General features: G+C 44.7%; 3 protein-coding genes across 6 annotated transcripts; 2 read left to right on the top strand and 1 right to left on the bottom strand.

Moving 5' to 3' along the window:
- The first annotated feature begins 1,712 nt into the window (after window positions 1-1,712).
- LOC116678962 (low affinity immunoglobulin gamma Fc region receptor II-b) lies at window positions 1,713-5,264 on the top strand. The gene is made up of 5 exons (XM_032508699.1): window positions 1,713-1,752; window positions 3,503-3,766; window positions 3,846-4,088; window positions 4,160-4,351; window positions 4,887-5,264. Exons 1-5 carry the CDS (start codon window positions 1,713-1,715, stop codon window positions 4,985-4,987), a joined length of 840 nt encoding a protein of 279 aa, XP_032364590.1. The 3' UTR covers window positions 4,988-5,264.
- A 2,400-nt stretch (window positions 5,265-7,664) lies between these two features.
- On the bottom strand, window positions 7,665-10,872 carry LOC116678965 (high affinity immunoglobulin gamma Fc receptor I). 2 transcript variants are annotated; one of them, XM_032508704.1, is made up of 6 exons: window positions 10,810-10,872; window positions 10,557-10,589; window positions 9,496-9,759; window positions 9,174-9,416; window positions 8,107-8,280; window positions 7,665-7,781 (listed from the first exon to the last, which is right to left on the bottom strand). In XM_032508704.1, the coding sequence occupies exons 1-6, from the start codon at window positions 10,841-10,843 to the stop codon at window positions 7,669-7,671; spliced, it is 861 nt and encodes a 286-aa protein (XP_032364595.1). In that variant the 5' UTR covers window positions 10,844-10,872; the 3' UTR covers window positions 7,665-7,668. The 2 variants fall into 2 exon arrangements, with proteins under 2 accessions (XP_032364595.1, XP_032364594.1); XM_032508703.1 differs by lacking the exon at window positions 10,810-10,872 and having other exon boundaries at window positions 10,557-10,707.
- Window positions 10,873-15,157: 4,285 nt separating this feature from the next.
- LOC116678963 (coxsackievirus and adenovirus receptor homolog) lies at window positions 15,158-20,363 on the top strand. 3 transcript variants are annotated; one of them, XM_032508701.1, is made up of 5 exons: window positions 15,158-15,244; window positions 16,707-17,063; window positions 18,009-18,356; window positions 19,307-19,660; window positions 20,122-20,363. In XM_032508701.1, the coding sequence occupies exons 1-5, from the start codon at window positions 15,175-15,177 to the stop codon at window positions 20,295-20,297; spliced, it is 1,305 nt and encodes a 434-aa protein (XP_032364592.1). In that variant the 5' UTR covers window positions 15,158-15,174; the 3' UTR covers window positions 20,298-20,363. The 3 variants fall into 3 exon arrangements, with proteins under 3 accessions (XP_032364592.1, XP_032364591.1, XP_032364593.1); XM_032508700.1 differs by having other exon boundaries at window positions 18,009-18,365; window positions 19,310-19,660; window positions 20,122-20,362; XM_032508702.1 differs by having other exon boundaries at window positions 18,009-18,365; window positions 19,310-19,665; window positions 20,122-20,257.
- Window positions 20,364-20,599: the final 236 nt, after the last annotated feature.

Below are 20,599 nucleotides of genomic sequence, written 5' to 3'. Positions count from 1 at the left end.
TCAGTCTGCTGCTGAAGGAGCTGCTCAGGGACCCCACAGTGTCATGGGGGGGGGTGTGGTCCATGATGGATGTCAGCTTGGCTAACATCCTCCTCTCCCCTACTGTCTCTATGGGGTCCAGAGGACAGAACATTAATGACATATAAAGGTATAAAATACAGGCAATACAATGTTGCCAGGGGAATCTTAAAGGTCCTTACAGGGAAAAGGAGGACTGACAGTTTTAATTGTGGCTTGAAAGAATTGTCAACAAAAGCAGCCCATGTTTGGTACATGTCCAGGACCGTCTGCCCTGCACCTTGCAGGTGGAGATTAAGCTCGTTTCTTCGAGCGGAGACGTGAACTGTCGGTGTGTCGGAGCAGATTAACTATGAAGTTAACAACTTCCACCACTGTAGCTGTGGGATCCTAACTGTAATACTGAGTAACAGCATTGCTTATCTGTAAGCTAAATCATTGACTTACCTATGAAGAATAAGAGTTCATTTCCTTCTCCTGTTTCTGAAAGTAGCTGCTAATAAAAGGATGTTCCAGCAGGAGGCGCTATCGCACTGAGTTCTGAATCAGAGTATGTGACGCTGACAGGATGTTGTCTCCGGTTGTAGAAAAAGACCGAAGAAGTTAGCTAGCAAGAGACGTGTGAAAGTAGCTTTGTAACTTGTAAAGATGTCATGCCTGTCCGCTTGTATTACACGTTCAAAGGAACTGGGATGTTGTGGACATTAAGTCCTGAATGTGATGTTTTATTTAGCAGAGTCGCATTGTGTTGTTCTATCCTAGCCAATGTTTCCTATGCGTCATGCCGAGGTGAGTAGCGATGCTTGGACCCAGATGCAGTTCAGTAGAGTAAGAATGTATTAATAACAAAATGTACAACAAAAAGTGTCCAGAACGGCACACAGCAGAAGAACAGAGAACAAAACAGCAACAGAATGTAAAACTCCAACAAGAGACAAAGACAAGACAGAGACTAAATACACCAGGTAACGAGGCCTGACAAGGAACAGGTGACACAACAGGTGGAACACATCAGGGAGGGGCGGAACAATCAGAAAAGGTGGGAAACAAGCAAAGACAGGAAGACAAGTCACCGAGGATGTAGCCCAAAAAGTGGATTTCAAAGTAAAACAGGAAGTTCATGAAAACAAACAGAAAACATGAAACCAACTACAACAAAGAAAGAAATTTAATGCAAGGACAAAAAAGTGGCATTATGTTTGCTAAGCAGATTTTCTATGATGCATTCTGATAAAATGCCCCCCCCCCCCCCACACACACACACACACACACACCCCATGACTGATCATGGATACCCCCTGTGTTACCCCACTTAAATAAAATCCTGGAATCACCCCCGCATGAAAATAAAGGCAAAATAAATTAAAAACACAACTGAATTGTCAGCATCCTTACACATTAATTCACCATATTCAAAATGACAGGAAATGACTTACAAATATGGCCACTGTGAGAACATGGGTCCATATTTGTAAGATGTGTAAAATACTTCTTGTATTTAGGACAACAGCAGGAGGGTGTTCAGATACACGGAGGTAAAGTTGAATCCCTCTGACCCTGAAACATTTACGTCCAGTCAAAATCACAATCTACAATCTGAATATTCACCTTCACATTTTAAAGAGCCAGAGGAAACATCCCCCCCGCTCTGTGGCCTGATAGCGTGCAGCTGTACGGTGTCTCTTCCTGACCATATGGCAGCGGTTGAACAGAGACCAGCTGTCAGAGACGCAGGTACAACCCCCCCCCCCCCCCGACCCCCTGTTCACTTCCTCCCACCCAAACCACTGCCAGTCACAGGGGAAAGAGGAGTGTTTTACTCAATGTGACTATGAAGTGAGTAAAGTATAATCATCATTTCACAAACTGCCAGGATGGAGGAAACATCTCTACTGTGGCTGCTCCGTAAGTAAATTCTTGGTGGGTTTCTGTCTGGGCTGAATTTTATAATACAGTGAACCCTCGTTTATCACGGGGGGTTACTTTGCAAAAAGAACCCGTGATGGGCTGTGCTGTGCTGTCAAGTTATTAAAGAAACATAATTGTTCTAATTTTAAATTTGTATTCCCAATTCCAAAAGTTAACTTGGTATTAAACCGCCTACCTGTAGTTTACTGTTCTTTGGATCATTTGCTGCTTGCTTGTTTCAGCCGCCCACTTGACGCCACATTTTTTAAATCTCAAATCCAATCCAATCAAATCAAATCCACTTTGTTGAAATGTGGCAAAAGAACAACTAATGGTAGATTGATAGTTTCAACCCGGCATTGGTCAAATTCACCCACATTTGCATTTGCATGCTCGGGTGTTAATTCCAGGCCTTGGTCCTAACACTCATTACAAAATAACAAGGTTTTAATACAGCTATGTATGTTCCTTAAAGAACAGCATGTCTCTGTGCGTCACACCATTAAGTACATGACACTGCAGTCAAAACTTTGTACATCCAGATACATACTAGTGCTGGGCCATGGGTGGGCTACGTGAGGGGGCCCCAATCTTGGGGTCAGGACCCACCTGAAGAGGTCCCAAGCTCAATCTGAGGGGTCATGAGACAATTAATAGGATAGGAGATCAGACTTTTTGGTTATTACCCACAGACATATGCAGCCAGTTGCAAGTAGACAATGAGGTCACGAGCCTTTGGTGAACCTCAGCTCTAAATAATGCCGCACAAACACAAAGAAGATTTACTGCAGGAGCGCTCGCTGACACAATTACTTCCAAAGTATTCTGCATGTAAATCATTGTGAGAACTTGTAGGAAATTACAAAATATTTTCTACAAACTGGGATTACTTTGTTCATGGGATTTTGCCATTTTGTAAAGATGAATAGTTGCTTTTCTCTGACGTCTACTTGCATGTGAACCACAAACCAACCCTGAGTTTCATTTCTCTTCAGTTCTGACGTCCACAACCACAACCAACACAGGTTAGTGCACTCCTTCTATCGCAGTCTGAAACATGACTGACTCCTCCTGGGAAGTTTTGTCTTCACCATGATTACACACACACACACACACACACAGTCCCACACACACCATCCGGCTGCCACAACTCTTCCATTGGGGTCCAGCAATTGGTTTTAGTCCAATATGCAAAATTAAACTAATCAAAAAGCATCCCCTGTCACAAATTGTAGTTTGCATTCATCTTTACAGTCTTAATCCCAAAAGACTAAGGTGTGGGTGTCTTAACACTTTCATAGTCTAAGATGTATTGAGCAGATTCTTGCAAACAGCAGCCGGTTGGTTTTAAGAAACATTTCCTTGCAGACTGTACAGACATAACCATGAAGTCTGGAAGGGCCCATATGCACAAAGTTACCACACAAGGTTTTGGATCCAGTAGATTTCTGTAGAATAAGACACCCTCTGTCCTCAAAGGTTCAATCCAGAAAAGAAGACAACCCCCCCCCCCCCCCCAAAACTTGAAATGGTTATTTAGTTTAACTGAAAATATTTTTAACTTCCCCCCCTCCAGTGTCTCTGACTCTGAGTCCTAACAGCTCTCAGATATTTGAAGATCAATCTGTCTCTCTGAGCTGTGAGGAGGACGACAGCTCTGCTGGATGGACTCTGAGGAGGAACACAACTGGACGAAAGATGACTCAGTGTGGAGGGGGCTGGGGAAGACCTGCTGGTTCCTCCTGTACCATCGGTCTCACAGTTCCATGGGACAGTGGGGTGTACTGGTGTGAGTCCAGAGAGGGAGCAACCAGTACCAGCATCAACATCACTGTCACTGGTAAGACCAGACTGGGGGGTCAGGATTGATGAAGCTGTGTGTGAATGGATGACACGCTGTAGTCTGTCTCTGTGTTGAGGTGGACCAGTGATCCTGCAGAGTCCTGTCCTCCCTGTGGAGGAGGGACAAGACCTCACTCTGCACTGTAGGACAAAGACGTCCTCCAACCTACCAGCGTCTTTCTATAAAGACGGCTCCTTCATCAGGACCGAGCCTGCAGGTCACATGACCATCCCCCATGTCTCCAGGTCTGATGAAGGCCTCTACAGGTGCAGCATCAGCAGTGTTGGAGAGTCCCCCCCCAGCTGGGTCTCTGTCTCAGGTGAGGAGGTTACCTTTGATTTCAGGAGTTCATTCATCCAGATGTTCACCTGACTCTGATTCTCTCTACAGGGAAAGCTACGACAACGAGCCCGCCTCCAAGCCCACCGCCGCTGATCCCCGCCTCAACCATGGCTCCGTCCCCTGAGACAACCTCAGACCTCCTCCACCTTGTGTTGAGACTGGTGTGCCACCTGGTGGTGTTCTGTCCGTACTGCATCTCCACCTTCATCATGGTGTCTTTATGTCGAGGCAGGACCAAAGGTAACTCATCATTAAAAAATACAGGCTGTTCTCATGAACCATTCATACATGTAGCTATGAAAAGTAAAGCACTGTAATCTGTTTGTATTGCACGTATGTATAGCTGCGTGCACCACAGTAACTTGCTGTGTAAGAGCACTCAGGTCTCTGTAGGGAGGAGGTCTGGATGAATGGCTTGGTCATAAAACACATGGCAAACAATGCGTTTTTCTTATTTTAACTTGGCGTTTTGGTGTCTAAACTTAAACGTCTTTGCAGCAAGAAGCTCACTTTTTGTCAACCGTAACGGCCTCTGAAAGGACTGCCCCCTCACGGTGCTCTGTACCCGGCTCACAGTCACCTTTTCTCTGCTAACTTTAACTGTAAAGACCACTTAATTTCAACGTCATCCATTCATAAGAATGCTGTGCACCCTGAATCTTTTACTGACTGTTCAATCAATCAATCACTCTTCCACTGTCTGGTGTTCATGTTTGACAGATGTATCAAACAGAATTTAGAGACAATTCATTTTTCTAACTTGCTCTGACTGCAGAAAATGACCTGCCCGTCTCCGTGGTGACAGCCCCGCCCACCCAGGCTGAGGAGGGATTGGATGATGCCGTCATCACCACCACCACAGAGCATTACTTCTGAACTGCTCTGTAAAGAGGCTCAAATGTTTCCAACGTATTCAACATAGATCAGAAACATTGAGGGCCCCAGAACGCTTCCCTGTGGACCTCCACATGTTCTAGTTTGACTTGAGCTCAGGATCTCTGACAGGATCACACACGTTACATCATAAGGAAGTTGATATGATTATGATTTTAACATTTAATATGAAGTCATTGCTTTAAGTTTGAATTGTTCCATTTTAGCCAGATCCATCTCTGTAATCTTGAAGATTTTCAATAAAGTTTGTGTAGTTTTTTCCTGAAGTGTGTGCTGTTCTGGAGTCAGATTGATGTTGTGATGCGGGTTGTGTGTTTCCAGTCAGATAGAAAGTCCCCTTCTTGTTGTGGTGTTGTGGCTCAGAGAGAGACGTCTGTCTGTCTCTGTCTCTGTCTCTGTCTCGGTCGTGTGTGTTTCTACAGAAAACTACGTCACCACAATCACACTTGAAACTCCACTCAGCCTCAGTCCTTAAATTTCTCACATTTCTGGTTGGTAACTATCCCTCAGTCACATTGTGAGGACTTAAACCCTGAAAACACAGTCAAGTCTCACCAATGTCAAGTATTCAGGGTTCAAACGTGTGTTCTGGTGATGTCGGTGTTTGGATATGGGATGTAGTTGTTATTTTGGGAAACAGCATTTTGAATGTGAAGACATTTTAAACAATCCTCAGGACAAAGACTAGAAATGGGATTACTTGAAGTGTTTTGGGGTCTCTCAGTTCAGTCGGTGTCTTTAACACCAGCTCCCTATCACAGTCTTTAAAAAGCCTCAATAAAAGTGTTGATTTTTAAGTTGGATGGGAAGACAACACAAGGGTTAAAAGTTCAAAAGTCACAGAAATCATCAGATCCTGTTTTTCATTCATTCTCATCACCTGGGAATTTGGAGCTAGAATTGTTTCTTTATTACATGCAAGAACAAAAAGGATCTGAGAAAAACAAAAGTTTTCATCCCAAAAGCAAAAACAAATCTCTCAAAATACTTTTTTTAAATATTAAAATATATATTTTCTGCTCTAAGTTTGAAAAATAATTCTCTAAAAAAAAACTGATTCTCTCAAAATGTTTTTCTTCTCGCTCTCAAAACCTAAAAAAATAATCATTTTAAAAATATCTTTTTCTTACACTTTTCTTTTATCTTTTTTCTTAAATTTAGTTTTACAGTTATTTTGGGAATTTATGATCAATAAACCTCATTTATAGGAAATTATACCTAATGTTTGAGTTAGAAAAGCAGAAATTAGGAATTATTGAGACTAAAATTAAAGGAATGGATGTTGATGATAATCACAGACTGGAATATGTCAACTTTTACTCAACACTATTTCAACAACACTTCCATTTGGACAACATGAGGACAACATGAAGACAACATGAGGACAACATGAGGACAACATGAGGGCAACATGAGGACAACATGAGGACAACATGAAGACAACATGAGGGCAACATGAGGACAACATTGGACAACATGAGGGCAACATGAGGACAACATGAGGACAACATGAGGACAACATGAGGGCAACATGAGGACAACATTGGACAACATGAGGACAACATGAGGACAACATGAGGACAACATGAGGGCAACATGAGGACAACATGAGGACAACATGAAGACAACATGAGGGCAACATGAGGACAACATTGGACAACATGAGGGCAACATGAGGACAACATGAGGACAACATGAGGACAACATGAAGACAAAATGAGGGCAACATGAGGACAACATAGGACAACATGAGGGCAACATGAAAACAACATGACGACAGCATGAGGACAACATGAGGACAACATGGGGACAACATGAGGACAACATGAGGACAACATTAAGACAACATGAGGACATATGAGGACAACATGAGGACAACATGGGGACAACATGAGGACAACATGAAGACAACATGAGGACAACATGAGGACAACATGAAGACAACATGAGGACAACATGAGGGCAACATGAGGACAACATGAGGACAACATGAGGACAACATGAAGACAACATGAGGACAACATGAGGACAACATGAAGACAACATGAGGACAACATGAGGACAACATGAGGACAACATGAGGACAACATGAAGACAACATGAGGACAACATGGGGACAACATGAGGACAACATGAAGACAACATGGGGACAACATGAGGGCAACATGAGGACAACATGAGGGCAACATGAAAACAACATGAGGACAACATGAGGACAACATGAGGACAACATTGAGACAACATGAGGACAACATGAGGACAACATGAGGACAACATGAAGACAATATGGGGACAACATGAGGACAACATGAAGACAACATAAAGACAACATGAGGATGGGGATGATTGTGGTGACGTAGTTTTCTGTAGAAACACACACGACAGAGACAGAGACAGAGACAGACAGAGGACGTCTCCCTCCGAGCCAACCAGGGGACTTTCTGTCTGTCTGGAAACACACAGCCAGCATCACAACATCCCTCTGACTCCAGAACAACACACACTGCAGGAAAAACTACAAAAACTTTATTTAAAATCTCCAGGACGACAGAGAGCAGCGACGCAGCAACTCCAACTCAACGGGAGGATTTTAGATATTTTAATATCTGTTATAAACCGTGATTATATTATATCAACTTCCTGGTGTAACGTCTGGGACCAGGTCAGAAGTGATGCTCTCTGGTGACAGCGGTGATGACATCATCGTAGTCCTCATCCAATCCCTCCTCAGCCTGGGTGGGCGGGGTTGTCACCGTGGCGACAGGGTGGCCCTTTCCTACAGTCAGATAGATGGATGATAGATAAATAGATAGATATTTATTGATCCAAAATATTGGGAAATTAAAAGAAATGATAGTGTTGCAGCAGCAAAATCAGTCCCACACTACAGAATATAAATATAATGAAATACTAGATTACAATATACATGAAATAATACTAGGATACAATACAAGAACCAGTATTTAAAATATATATACAAGTTAAATAAGGACAACGTCAGAGCAGGTTAGAAAGAAGAAGAAGAAGAAGATGATGGAGGAGCCGAAGACCTGTTAGAGACACCTGTCCCCCATCAGCACCAGTCCAGGTGAGACCCTTACCTGAGGTCCTGTCTCGACACAGAGACACCATGATGAAGGTGGAGATGCAGTACGGACAGAACACCACCAGGTAGCACACCAGTCTCAACACAAGGGGGACGGGGTCTGAGGCCGGGGGTGGAGCTGCAGAGGTTGGAGGGTCTGGGGTTGGAGGGTCTGAGGTCTCTGGTCTCCCTGTAGAGAGAATCAGAGTCCGGTGAAACATCTGGATGAATGAAGTCCTGAAATCAAAGGGAACCTCCTCACCTGGGACGCGTTTATCAGGTTTTTCCGGATTTTGTCGTCACATTTTTCCATTTTTTGGCACTTTTCGTGCATTCGTTTGAAGTTTTTTTTGAAAGTTTTTGTCACCTTGGGCCATGTTAAAATAGAAAAAAAATTACGTTTTTTTCTGATGTTTTTTCCACATTTTTGTCAATTTTTTGGACTTTTTAGAATTTTTTTATAAAAGTAATTTTAAGTGTTTTTTTAAAATGTTTTTTTCCCAATTTTTGTCACACTTTTACATTTTTTTTTCAGCATTTTTTGGCACTTTTAACAATAATTTTTAAATTAATTTATCTGTTTTTTTCCCCCGATATTTTGTTGTCACAGTTTTCTATGTTTTATCACTTTTTTGACATTTTTCATAATTGTTTTTTTTTTTATTTTTTCCCCCCCAATTTTTCTTGTCACAGTTTTCAAATTTCTTTTCACATTTTATGCATTTTTTATATTTATTTTTTTCGATGTTTTTCCCCCAATTTTTGTCACACTTTTTAATTTTTTTGTCACTTTAAAAAAAAAATGAATTATGGTTTTTCTGATGTTTCTTTCCCAATTTTGGTCAGTTTTCCATTTTTGTCACTTTTTGGGCATTTATTTAAATTGTTTTTTTTCAGATTTTTCTTATCCCAATTTTTTCTTTTTTGATATTTTTTATAATTGTTTTTTACCAATTTTTCTTGTCACAGTTTTTAATTTTTTTGTTACTTTTTAAATAGTTTTATCATGTTTTTTTCTCATTTTTGTTGTCACTTTTGGGGCATTTTTTATAATATTTTTTTTTTTTAGCACAACTTCCTCACCTGAGACAGAGACCCGGCTGGGGGGGGACTCTCCAACACCGCTGATGCTGCACCTGTAGAGGCCTTCATCAGACCTGGAGACATGGGGGATGGTCATGTGACCTGCAGGCCCAGTCCTGATGAAGGAGCCATCTTTATAGAAAGACGCTGGGAGGTCGGAGGACGTCTTTGTCCTACAGTGCAGAGTGAGGTCTTGTCCCTCCGTCACAGGGAGGACAGGACTCTGCAGGATCACTGGTCCACCTCAACACAGAGACAGACTACAGCATGTCATCCATTCACACACAGCTTCATCAATCCTGACCCCCCAGTCTGGTCTTACCAGGGACAGTGATGCTGATGCTGGTACTGGTTGCTCCCTCTCTGGACTCACACCAGTACTCCCCACTGTACCACGGGACCATGTTGCTGATGGTACAGGAGGGACCAGCAGGTCTTCCCCAGCCCCCTCCACACTGAGTCCTGGTTTCTCCGGTTGTGTTCCTCCTCAGAGACCATCCAGCAGAGCTGTCGTCCTCCTCACAGCTCAGAGAGACAGACTGTCCTCTAAACACCTGAGAGCTGCTGGGACTCACAGTCAGAGACACTGGAGGGGGGGGGGGGGGGGGGAGAAGCAAAACTAGTTGATGGGACAATCTCGGTCTTTGTCTCCAGAGTGTGAGGGGAACTCTGATCTCTGAGACAATCATGTAAACTATCTCCGCCTCATTGATGCTTTTCATCTTCATATTTCTCATTTCTACGTCTGCCTTCAACTAGTATCTCCTCACTAAAGCTCCTCAGTCTCAAAGGGATGTGGTTTACCCTATCTGGTCTTCTGGGGGGGGGTTCCTGTATGAGAATAAGTGGGTACGAGCCTGCGGGTGTAGATGTAGGTCTGCTGGATCGTGGTCTACGTGCAGGTTTGATGAGTACCAGACTTATTGTAGTCCAGTCCACCAACACACACCGACCACTTCAGACCTCTTAATGAGAAACTGATCAATAATCAACAGTCTGAACCCTGTCCTCGGGTCTAGAGGTCTACACGAAGGCCCCGATCACACAGAGCTGTTTTTACTGCCTGTATCGTTGAAGACACCCCCCCCCCCCCCCGATCAGACCAGTTGCATCTTGTCATTGTTGCTAGGTAACTAATGAGTCACCTGTCCTCAGATATAAACAGGAAAGTTAAATGACATTGACTCAAGCCGTCCTGCAAACCCTGATCAGGGTCTAACTGCTCCGTCTAGACACCGACCCTGTACTGACTTGGGTCTGTTGGGCTGCTCACTGAAGACCTTTTATACCCCCCCCCCCAGGTCCCTGTGTGAGTGTGTGTACTCTGTGTACTTATATATAAGATATAGACTTAGATATGAAGTGTTGTCAGAGGGGACTGACCTGGACTCGTTGGGCTCAGCAGTGAGATCCCAACTGAAGACGATCCACGGCAGATCAGTTCCAGTTTGGGATGCGAGACATTTAAAGTTAAAACAACAACAACAATGTAAACAACACAAACTGTCTCTAAACTCATGTACACAACCTCTCAAAATGGCCGCCATCATAAACTTGTTATATTTACACGCAGAAGCGTTTCTCGCCAAAGGAAAGCCTGTCATGAGTTTCTTGAAGCTGTTGGTGGTGGACTCACCGAGCAGAACCAGTAGAGACGAGTCCTCCATCATCACAGCCGGGGAATGAAGTCTCCTCTTAGTTCTCTTCATGGTCTCGTCTAGTAAGCCCCCCCCCCCTTCCCCTTCCTCTGTGGTTGGCAGCGTTGTGGTTTCCTCTGCACACACTAGGTCTAGTTGCCATGACGCAGAGACATTCACTTCTAAAACAGGGCGGAGAACCGTCACATGACGAGAAGGAAGACCAAATGACTCCGATGACTTACAGTCTCGTCAGGCAGCCTGTTGTCACGGTTGCCTCTCTCCAACCAATGGGCAATCAGATCCACTTGACCAGGAGGTGGAGACGGGCCCGCGTGGTCCGGTGGACCGTAACCAGGGTTGGGCATCCCGTGGAATTTAACAGTTCTTCATTCTGGTTCTGGATCTGATTGGTTGACGGGTGGAGTTGAAACGGGTCACGTGCTTATTTCACAAATAAGAGGAAGATTTTGTTTTTGATTCAGTGGTGGGCGTAATACTGTGTCAATACCTCACAGTCACAGAGTCTGCTACGGAGCACGGGATCAGGACATGGTCCGACTCCACGGACAACATGATGGCATCAACTGCCCGAGCATTAGATGACGGCAGAACACGTGGAAATAACTCAGCAATGGCCCAGCCAGCACAGAGTGGTTATACTGCGGATCGCAGCCGCAGTTGTTTGGACAGCACCGGGTCCCCGGATGATTCAGGTCCAACCGGGACGCGTTCTCACCACTCGTCAAAGTGAGGGCAACGAACAAGAGGGCATCGGTGAGCCGAACCAACATCAACGCTTCTCCTTCTCCCTCCTTGCTTGAAGTGAAAATGTCTTATTCCTCTGCTCCACATTCCCAGGTGGTGTTGGTGGATTCTGACGCTGATGCTAACGTTTTGGATGCTAACAAGATGGATGCTAACGTGATGGACGCTAACGTGGTGGATGCTAACGTGATGGATGCTATCGTTATGGATGCTTACGTGGTGGACGCCGGTTTTGCCAGGGAGCTCAGCCTGGACGTGATACCACGAGCCGAGGCAGTAGAAGCTACAGCCTTACCCACCACACCACCCCGGTCAAATTAACGTTCAGAGACATTGACGTTTAATGTCTTCACTTCCTCCCAACATCCCCTGATTTTGGAGTAGCCGTGGCTGAGATCACATGACCCCCAAATTCATTGGGGAAAGGTGAGGTCATGGGGCAGATAGAGACTGGTTGCCCTGACCTGTGTAATGTTTCTTCCTGTTACCGGGGCAAGTCTAAAGCTACTTCCGTGCCTCTGTACAGATAATACAATGGTGCCATTACTCCCTGGTAGTCCCAAGGGCCGTCAGTCAGCCTATCCTCCGGAGACCACTCAGAACTCAACCAGGAGCTTGAGACGGGCCTGCGTTGTCTGGTGGACCAGGACACCACCTCCTGTACCCAGCAGCTGATATTGATTTTGCTAAAATTGCAGGCTAGTAAATATGTTTTTAGTTCTCATCCTGTATTTGGGTCGGATCACATTGTCACACAGAGGGAACCCAAATCTAGAGTACTTGGAAGTGAACAGAGACCCCCGTTTTCAAGTGGACCAGAGTTCGGTTGTTGGTCCACATTAGAGTTTGGAAAGCTTTCACACAGCCCCAAACCAACTGGACTATCCAAGCCTCAGGGTTCAGTGAATCAGACAAACTGCTCAGATATGAAATTAGATTAGATTAGATTAGATTCAACTTTATTGTCATCACACATGTACAGGTACAATGCAACGAAATACAGTTTAGAGAGTTTAGAGAGCCTCTGAGCCGCAGCTAGTGAAAGCGCCGCCACATGCACTCTGAAAAGGATATATGCAGACAGCAGGATAATACAAGACATAATATAATGCACGAGACTACATACATGAAGGAATAATTGGTGTATGGTGTCTGTGGATGTGAGTGCGTAGGAGACACAAACTGTGTGGGTTGTTGAAAAACAGCTCAGTTCAGTCCGGCCTTGACTATGAGTGTGTGTGCGTATGTATGTGAAATGTGAGACAGACTGACTGCACTGTGCAAAACAGCCCAGTTCAGCCCGGCCTTGACCATGGACGTGAGGTGGAAACACAAGAAAGAAAGAAACGAGGCAGTCAGACGGATCGGGGGCTGGTTCGGGGGGGTGGTGTATGGTGTGTGTGTGTGAGAATGAGTTGTGTGTGTAAATGTAGCGCATCAGACTGTCTGTGTTGGTAAAAGTTCAGTCCATCTGCGTGACCTTGGAGAGATAAGCCAGTGCAAGGGAAAGGACAGAATGTCAGCTGCAAGTTGTTTTCCCGCTTCGGGCAGAGAAGGGGGGGGGGGGCGGGGGGGAAACAGTTGATCAATTTCAATCCAAATTTAGGGTGACTCGGTGGAATTTGTACGAATCAATGTCCATCAATCAGTTGTCACCGACCTCAGCGTCATACGAGCATCCATATCACGTAGTGATTTTTGCAGTCCATCTACCTTCTCTGCCAGTCCGGTGGTTACACGAAGCAACTCCACCGACTGGGCCCTGATGTTATCAATCCCCTTCTGCGCTTCCACGGTCCGGTCTGAGATGTTACGAGACAGTTCACCGGACTGGTTAGCCCTTAGATGTAAAACCTTCATCCCCTCAACCACTCCGTGTAGGCACTCTTTAAGTTCCCCAGACAGCTTGTGGGTGAATTTGCTGGCGGCTGTCTTACCAATTTTCCAATAGGTCAGCGAGACCCCAAGGCCGATGATCAGGAGCCCCACCAACAGAATTCCAATTATCCAAATATCTTCGACATCCTCCACAGTCAGGACATCCAGGCAGACCACCTGCCAATCCCGTGAATAGGAATCGCGAGTGTAGCCTGCAGGGAACGTCCCGCTGGGGCAATGCGGCTCTCCCGGAGAAGCATGTTTAGGTGAAAAAATCTTGTCAATAGCGCTGAGTGACCAGTTAATCAATTCCATGTTGAATATTTCCAGGAAAACAGCAGGCAGGGGACAAAGAGAAAATAAAAAGTATCACAAGACAATCCAGACAGACTGGGAAGAAGCCAAGCTGAGATAAGAGGGGAGAGGAGGAAAAACACGTCTGCTCTCGCCAGAAGCAGGAAGACTACTAATCCCCCACCATGTCCGGATCTGTTGCCGAACTGCGGCGGCCGTGACCGACAGCTGAAGTCTCGAGGACCCACGAGATCTCGCGAGATCACGTAGAACAGAACCACAAATCCACCAACAGTTGGTCTCCATCCAGAGGAGTAGAGGGGGACAGCTCTGTGGTGTGTTCAAGGTGGAGTGCAGGGAGATCTGATCCACCGTGAGCACGGGGTATTTTATTTTGAAAATTAACCTGATGTTTTATTTTGTTTCTGTGCTCGACTTCCTGTCCTGTACTATCTACCGTGTGCTGAGTGGCTGCGGAGCTCTCCGGCATTCGGCCAATAGGAGCCCTGCGGATCTGCTCCGGAGGGCCGGGGCCGGGGACGGGGGACCGGTGACCAGTGGCCGGAGTCAGTGGAAATACACATTAATAGAAACCTAAGGACTTTGCAGACGTTCCGCATCCAGTGGAAATTGGGGGTAAGACTCGCTAGGACCAGGATAGTTCCCCCTACCTTTCACATGAGCGAAACAAACCCAGTGAACAGGGTGGGGGTGAGGATCCCGACTCAGTAAGTTTTACTCCACTTGAGGTTTTTAGGTTGCAATGTGAAAATATTCTGAGCAACTATAATACATGTTGCATTGCAGAGTCGGGTGTGAAAGACAGAGACCAGGAACAGAGACCAGGAACAGAGACCAGGAACACTCAGAGTCCAGCAGGGGGCCTCGTAGACCAGCGACACATTCACATAGATGTTGCTCACTGAAATGCTTTATTACATCAGCACACTATAAATATATTGAACCCAGGTTGGATAACCATGTCATCTTGAGTGTATTTTTCAGATTTCAAATCAAAGTATAACAATGAGTCAATAAAAACATTCAGATCTTCATCAGCTGGTGTTTCTAATCAGACACTTTGCACTTATTAACTTTTACATCCCAGAGTCCGGACTAGACCGCTCTAGACCTGCTCTTTATGAAAAGTGCTGTGAGATAACTGCTGTTGTGATTTGGCGCTGTAGAAATATAACTGAATTAACTTTTACAAATTTCAGAAATTTGTTCAAATCAATTTTATGAAAAGTTGAATGAATGTATTGAAGGCAGCCCGAGTGTACGGAGGCCCACAGAGAGGGTTGTTCTCCTGCCGGTAGAAAGGTCTGGAACAATGTGCTGAGCCCTACCTGTCCTGATCGGTGAGCTCCACCCTCCTAGAAACACCGTCACTTAGCAAAGCACAGAGCACACTACTGACGAATATGAAAATGATGTCGGCTCTCATGGCTCCAGTTGTGTTCGCGTTGTTGCTTCTGTCTAAAGCAGCTTCTGGTAAATATGTATATGTGTTTATAATATATATAGTATACGTATGTTTCTGTTTTCTGAAATATTCATGTAGACATTGTTTCTGAGCGGTGTTGATGAGTTGATAGTTTCAGGGTTAGAGTTTGAGGAAATGAGGCCTGTAAAGTAAATGTCAGGTGAGCCAGGTGAGTCAGGTGAGTCAGGTGAGTCAGGTGAGTCAGGTATGCCAGGTGAGTCAGGTGTGGTGGAGACTGACTCGCTGGATGTTCCTGTTTATGAAGAGCTACTATCTAACTAATCAATATGTTGATAAAACATTGATTTCTCAATGATTTTTTTGGCGTCTGTATTTGACGACCAACTTTGTTTTTCGATCACATTTCATCGTACTCAAAGCTCAAAGCAAACCTGTGTAACCAGTTAATTCAGTTTCTTAAACAATATTGAATTTGTGTTGTTGCGTTGAACTTTGTTGGTGACGTTAAAATATAAAGAGGGATCAAGAACACGGTTTCTAACTGCGCAGTTAAAAAAGGGTTGAGAGAGAAAGGGGGAGGAGAGAGAGAGAGACACCATCTTGGGAAATGAGTCATGATCCGTCGAACCACGAATGCCGTGCATGAGCTATGTTATCCTTTAGCTATGTTAGCTCTTCTTGGTTCCTCGGTTTCTTAAACAATATCTTACACGTATCTTTGTTAGTTACGTTAAAATATAAAGAGGGATCAAGAACACGGTTTCTAACTACGCAGTTAAAAAAGGGTTGAGAGAGGGAGGGGGAGGAGAGAGGGGGAGAGAGAGAGAGGCGCCATCTTGGGAAATCAGTCATGATCCGTCGCACCATGAATGCCGTGCATGAGCTATGTTATCCTTTAGCTATGTTAGCTCTGTTAGCTCTTCCTGTTCCCTCCCTTTAGCCTCTCTCTCTCTCTCTCTCTCTCTCTCCCTCTCTCTCCCTCGGGTACTGTGTGATTGTAAGCCGTGTAACGAGTAAATCTCTTAAAGATTGTTGGGTTTGTGGTAAACTTTGTCAGTTACTTTAAAATATAAAAAGGGATTGAGAACCATGTTTCTAAGAGCCCATTATGAAATAGACTTAATATGGAGGGGTGAGAGTGTGTGTGTGTGTGTGTGTGTGTGTGTGTGTGTGTGTGTGTGAGGCATTTACCTTTATCCAAATGAAGAAGCTCTATTTGACATTCATAGTTTTTTCACCACTGCAGCTGATGTTTGTTTCACTTCTTGAAAATAATCTGCAACATTTTCAACCAAAAGCTGATTTTGAGTCTGAATTTGAGGCGAGGGCTCTGATTGGCTGTCTGAACGGCTCCATTTAATCCCGTCACAGTTTGCTAAACCTTGTGAGAGTACCGTCTCCTCCAGGTGGGACTCTACAGAGACCGTCTGCAGCGTCTCACCTGTGGAGCTCTGTTGAAGTTACATTACTTTTTATCATTGATTATTGTTGTTTGTTATTGTTTTTCAGACCTGATTGAGGTACCAGTACATCCAGGAGATGACGTCACTCTACCATATCGGTCTAATGAGTCCTCCATCAGAGCTGTAGAGTGGAGCAGACCTGACCTGGAGCCAGACTACGTCCTCTTATACAGAGATGGACACCTGGATCCATACCACCAGCATCAATCATATAAGGACAGGGTGGACCTGGTGGACAGAGACCTGAAGGACGGAGACGTGTCTTTAACTCTGAAGAATGTGAACATCAACGACACTGGAACATACGAGTGTCGAGTTGCATCAGGTGGTTCAAGACGGAAAAAGAGAGCCGTCATCAAGTCTGAGCCAATCAGAATCATCCGTCTACAGGTTACAGAGCCAGGTGAGGTAGTCTCTCTATCTGGGTGTTTTTCTACAGGTTACAGGTGAGGTAGTCTCTCTCTCTGGGTGTTTTTCTACAGGTTACAGGTGAGGTAGTCTCTCTCTGGGTGTTTTTCTACAGGTTACAGGTGAGGTAGTCTCTCTCTGGGTGTTTTTTCTACAGGTTACAGGTGAGGTAGTCTCTCTCTCTGGGTGTTTTTCTACAGGTTACAGGTGAGGTAGTCTCTCTCTGGGTGTTTTTCTACAGGTTACAGGTGAGGTAGTCTCTCTCTGGGTGTTTTTCTACAGGTTACAGGTGAGGTAGTCTCTCTCTGGGTGTTTTTCTACAGGTTACAGGTGAGGTAGTCTCTCTCTCTGGGTGTTTTCTACAGGTTACAGGTGAGGTAGTCTCTCTCTCTGGGTGTTTTTCTACAGGTTACAGGTGAGGTAGTCTCTGTCTCTGGGTGTTTTTCTACAGGTTACAGGTGAGGTAGTCTCTCTCTGGGTGTTTTTCTACAGGTTACAGGTGAGGTAGTCTCTCTCTGGGTGTTTTTCTACAGGTTACAGGTGAGGTAGTCTCTCTCTGGGTGTTTTTCTACAGGTTACAAGTGAGTTATGAGGTGTGTGTGTGTGTGTGTGAGGCATTTACCTTTATCCAAATGAAGAAGCTCTATTTGACATTCATAGTTTTTTCACCACTGCAGCTGATGTTTGTTTCACTTCTTGAAAATAATCTGCAACATTTTCCACCAAAAGCTGATTTTGAGTCTGAATTTGAGGCGAGGGCTCTGATTGGCTGTCTGAACGGCTCCATTTAATCCCGTCACAGTTTGCTAAACCTTGTGAGAGTACCGTCTCCTCCAGGTGGGACTCTACAGAGACCGTCTGCAGCGTCTCACCTGTGGAGCTCTGTTGAAGTTACATGACTTTTTATCATTGATTATTGTTGTTTGTTATTGTTTTTCAGACCTGATTGAGGTACCAGTACATCCAGGAGATGATGTCACTCTACCATGTCGGTCTAATGAGTCCTCCATCAGAGCTGTAGAGTGGAGCAGACCTGACATGGACCCAGACTACGTCCTCTTGTACAGAGATAGACACCTGGATCCATACCACCAGCATCAATCATATAAGGACAGGGTGGACCTGGTGGACAGAGACCTGAAGGACGGAGACGTGTCTTTAACTCTGAAGAATGTGAACATCAACGACACTGGAACATACGAGTGTCGAGTTGCATCAGGTGGTTCAAGACGGAAAAAGAGAGCCGTCATCAAGTCTGAGCCAATCAGAATCATCCGTCTACAGGTTACAGAGCCAGGTGAGGTAGTCTCTCTATCTGGGTGTTTTTCTACAGGTTACAGGTGAGGTAGTCTCTCTCTCTGGGTGTTTTTCTACAGGTTACAGGTGAGGTAGTCTCTCTCTGGGTGTTTTTCTACAGGTTACAGGTGAGGTAGTCTCTCTCTGGGTGTTTTTCTACAGGTTACAGGTGAGGTAGTCTCTCTCTCTGGGTGTTTTTCTACAGGTTACAGGTGAGGTAGTCTCTCTCTGGGTGTTTTTCTACAGGTTACAGGTGAGGTAGTCTCTCTCTGGGTGTTTTTCTACAGGTTACAGGTGAGGTAGTCTCTCTCTGGGTGTTTTTCTACAGGTTACAGGTGAGGTAGTCTCTCTCTCTGGGTGTTTTTCTACAGGTTACAGGTGAGGTAGTCTCTCTCTCTGGGTGTTTTTCTACAGGTTACAGGTGAGGTAGTCTCTGTCTCTGGGTGTTTTTCTACAGGTTACAGGTGAGGTAGTCTCTCTCTGGGTGTTTTTCTACAGGTTACAGGTGAGGTAGTCTCTCTCTGGGTGTTTTTCTACAGGTTACAGGTGAGGTAGTCTCTCTCTGGGTGTTTTTCTACAGGTTACAAGTGAGTTATGAGGTGTGTGTGTGTGTGTGTGAGGCATTTACCTTTATCCAAATGAAGAAGCTCTATTTGACATTCATAGTTTTTTCACCACTGCAGCTGATGTTTGTTTCACTTCTTGAAATAATCTGCAACATTTTCCACCAAAAGCTGATTTTGAGTCTGAATTTGAGGCGAGGGCTCTGATTGGCTGTCTGAACGGCTCCATTTAATCCCGTCACAGTTTGCTAAACCTTGTGAGAGTACCGTCTCCTCCAGGTGGGACTCTACAGAGACCGTCTGCAGCGTCTCACCTGTGGAGCTCTGTTGAAGTTACATGACTTTTTATCATTGATTATTGTTGTTTGTTATTGTTTTTCAGACCTGATTGAGGTACCAGTACATCCAGGAGATGATGTCACTCTACCATGTCGGTCTAATGAGTCCTCCATCAGAGCTGTAGAGTGGAGCAGACCTGACATGGACCCAGACTACGTCCTCTTGTACAGAGATAGACACCTGGATCCATACCACCAGCATCAATCATATAAGGACAGGGTGGACCTGGTGGACAGAGACCTGAAGGACGGAGACGTGTCTTTAACTCTGAAGAATGTGAACATCAACGACACTGGAACATACGAGTGTCGAGTTGCATCAGGTGGTTCAAGACGGAAAAAGAGAACCGTCATCAAGTCTGAGCCAATCAGAATCATCCGTCTACAGGTTACAGGTGAGGTAGTCTCTCTCTCTGGGTGTTTTTCTACAGGTTACAGGTGAGGTAGTCTCTCTCTGGGTGTTTTTCTACAGGTTACAGGTGAGGTAGTCTCTCTCTCTGGGTGTTTTTCTACAGGTTACAGGTGAGGTAGTCTCTCTCTCTGGGTGTTTTTCTACAGGTTACAGGTGAGGTAGTCTCTCTCTCTGGGTGTTTTTCTACAGGTTACAGGTGAGGTAGTCTCTCTCTCTGGGTGTTTTCTACAGGTTACAGGTGAGGTAGTCTCTCTCTCTGGGTGTTTTTCTACAGGTTACAGGTGAGGTAGTCTCTCTCTCTGGGTGTTTTTCTACAGGTTACAGGTGAGGTAGTCTCTCTCTCTGGGTGTTTTTCTGCAGGTTACAGGTGAGGTAGTCTCTCTCTCTGGGTGTTTTTCTGCTCCTCTATCACATTTACTGACTCATGTGTTTCATTATCTTCAGGTTCTCCTGGAGACCGAGACCTTGGACTGGCAGTAGGTGTTCCAGTGGGTCTGCTTCTTCTTGTAGCTGCTGCAGTGGTTGGTGTCCTGATGTATAAAAGACATAAAGACAAGAGATCAGGACCGCCTGCTGATGATGCTGATGATGATGAAGCAGCGGGTGAAACGCTCATCTGACAACTCAGAGACCTGCAAGACTCTAAGCTCGGTTCTCTGTAGGGTTTATTACAAAAACAGAAAACAAAAAATTATATTTTTTATTTTAGGATCTCCTACGTATCTTTAAAGGACGTTTCTGTTATTAATATGAGAAAATATCTCTCTTTTCTGAGAGTATATTCTCCGTATCTTTAAAGGACGTTTCCGTTATTAATATGAGAAAATATCTCTTTTTTCTGAGAGTATATCCTCCGTATCTTTAAAGGACGTTTCTGTTATTAATATGAGAAAATATCTCTCTTTTCTGAGAGTATATTCTC

This window comes from Etheostoma spectabile, unplaced genomic scaffold (assembly GCF_008692095.1).
Source record: "Etheostoma spectabile isolate EspeVRDwgs_2016 unplaced genomic scaffold, UIUC_Espe_1.0 scaffold00008893, whole genome shotgun sequence".
Classification (NCBI taxonomy): domain Eukaryota; kingdom Metazoa; phylum Chordata; class Actinopteri; order Perciformes; family Percidae; genus Etheostoma; species Etheostoma spectabile.
The sequence above is the reverse complement of the archived record's forward strand: the minus strand, read 5'-3'. Positions and strand labels throughout refer to the sequence as shown.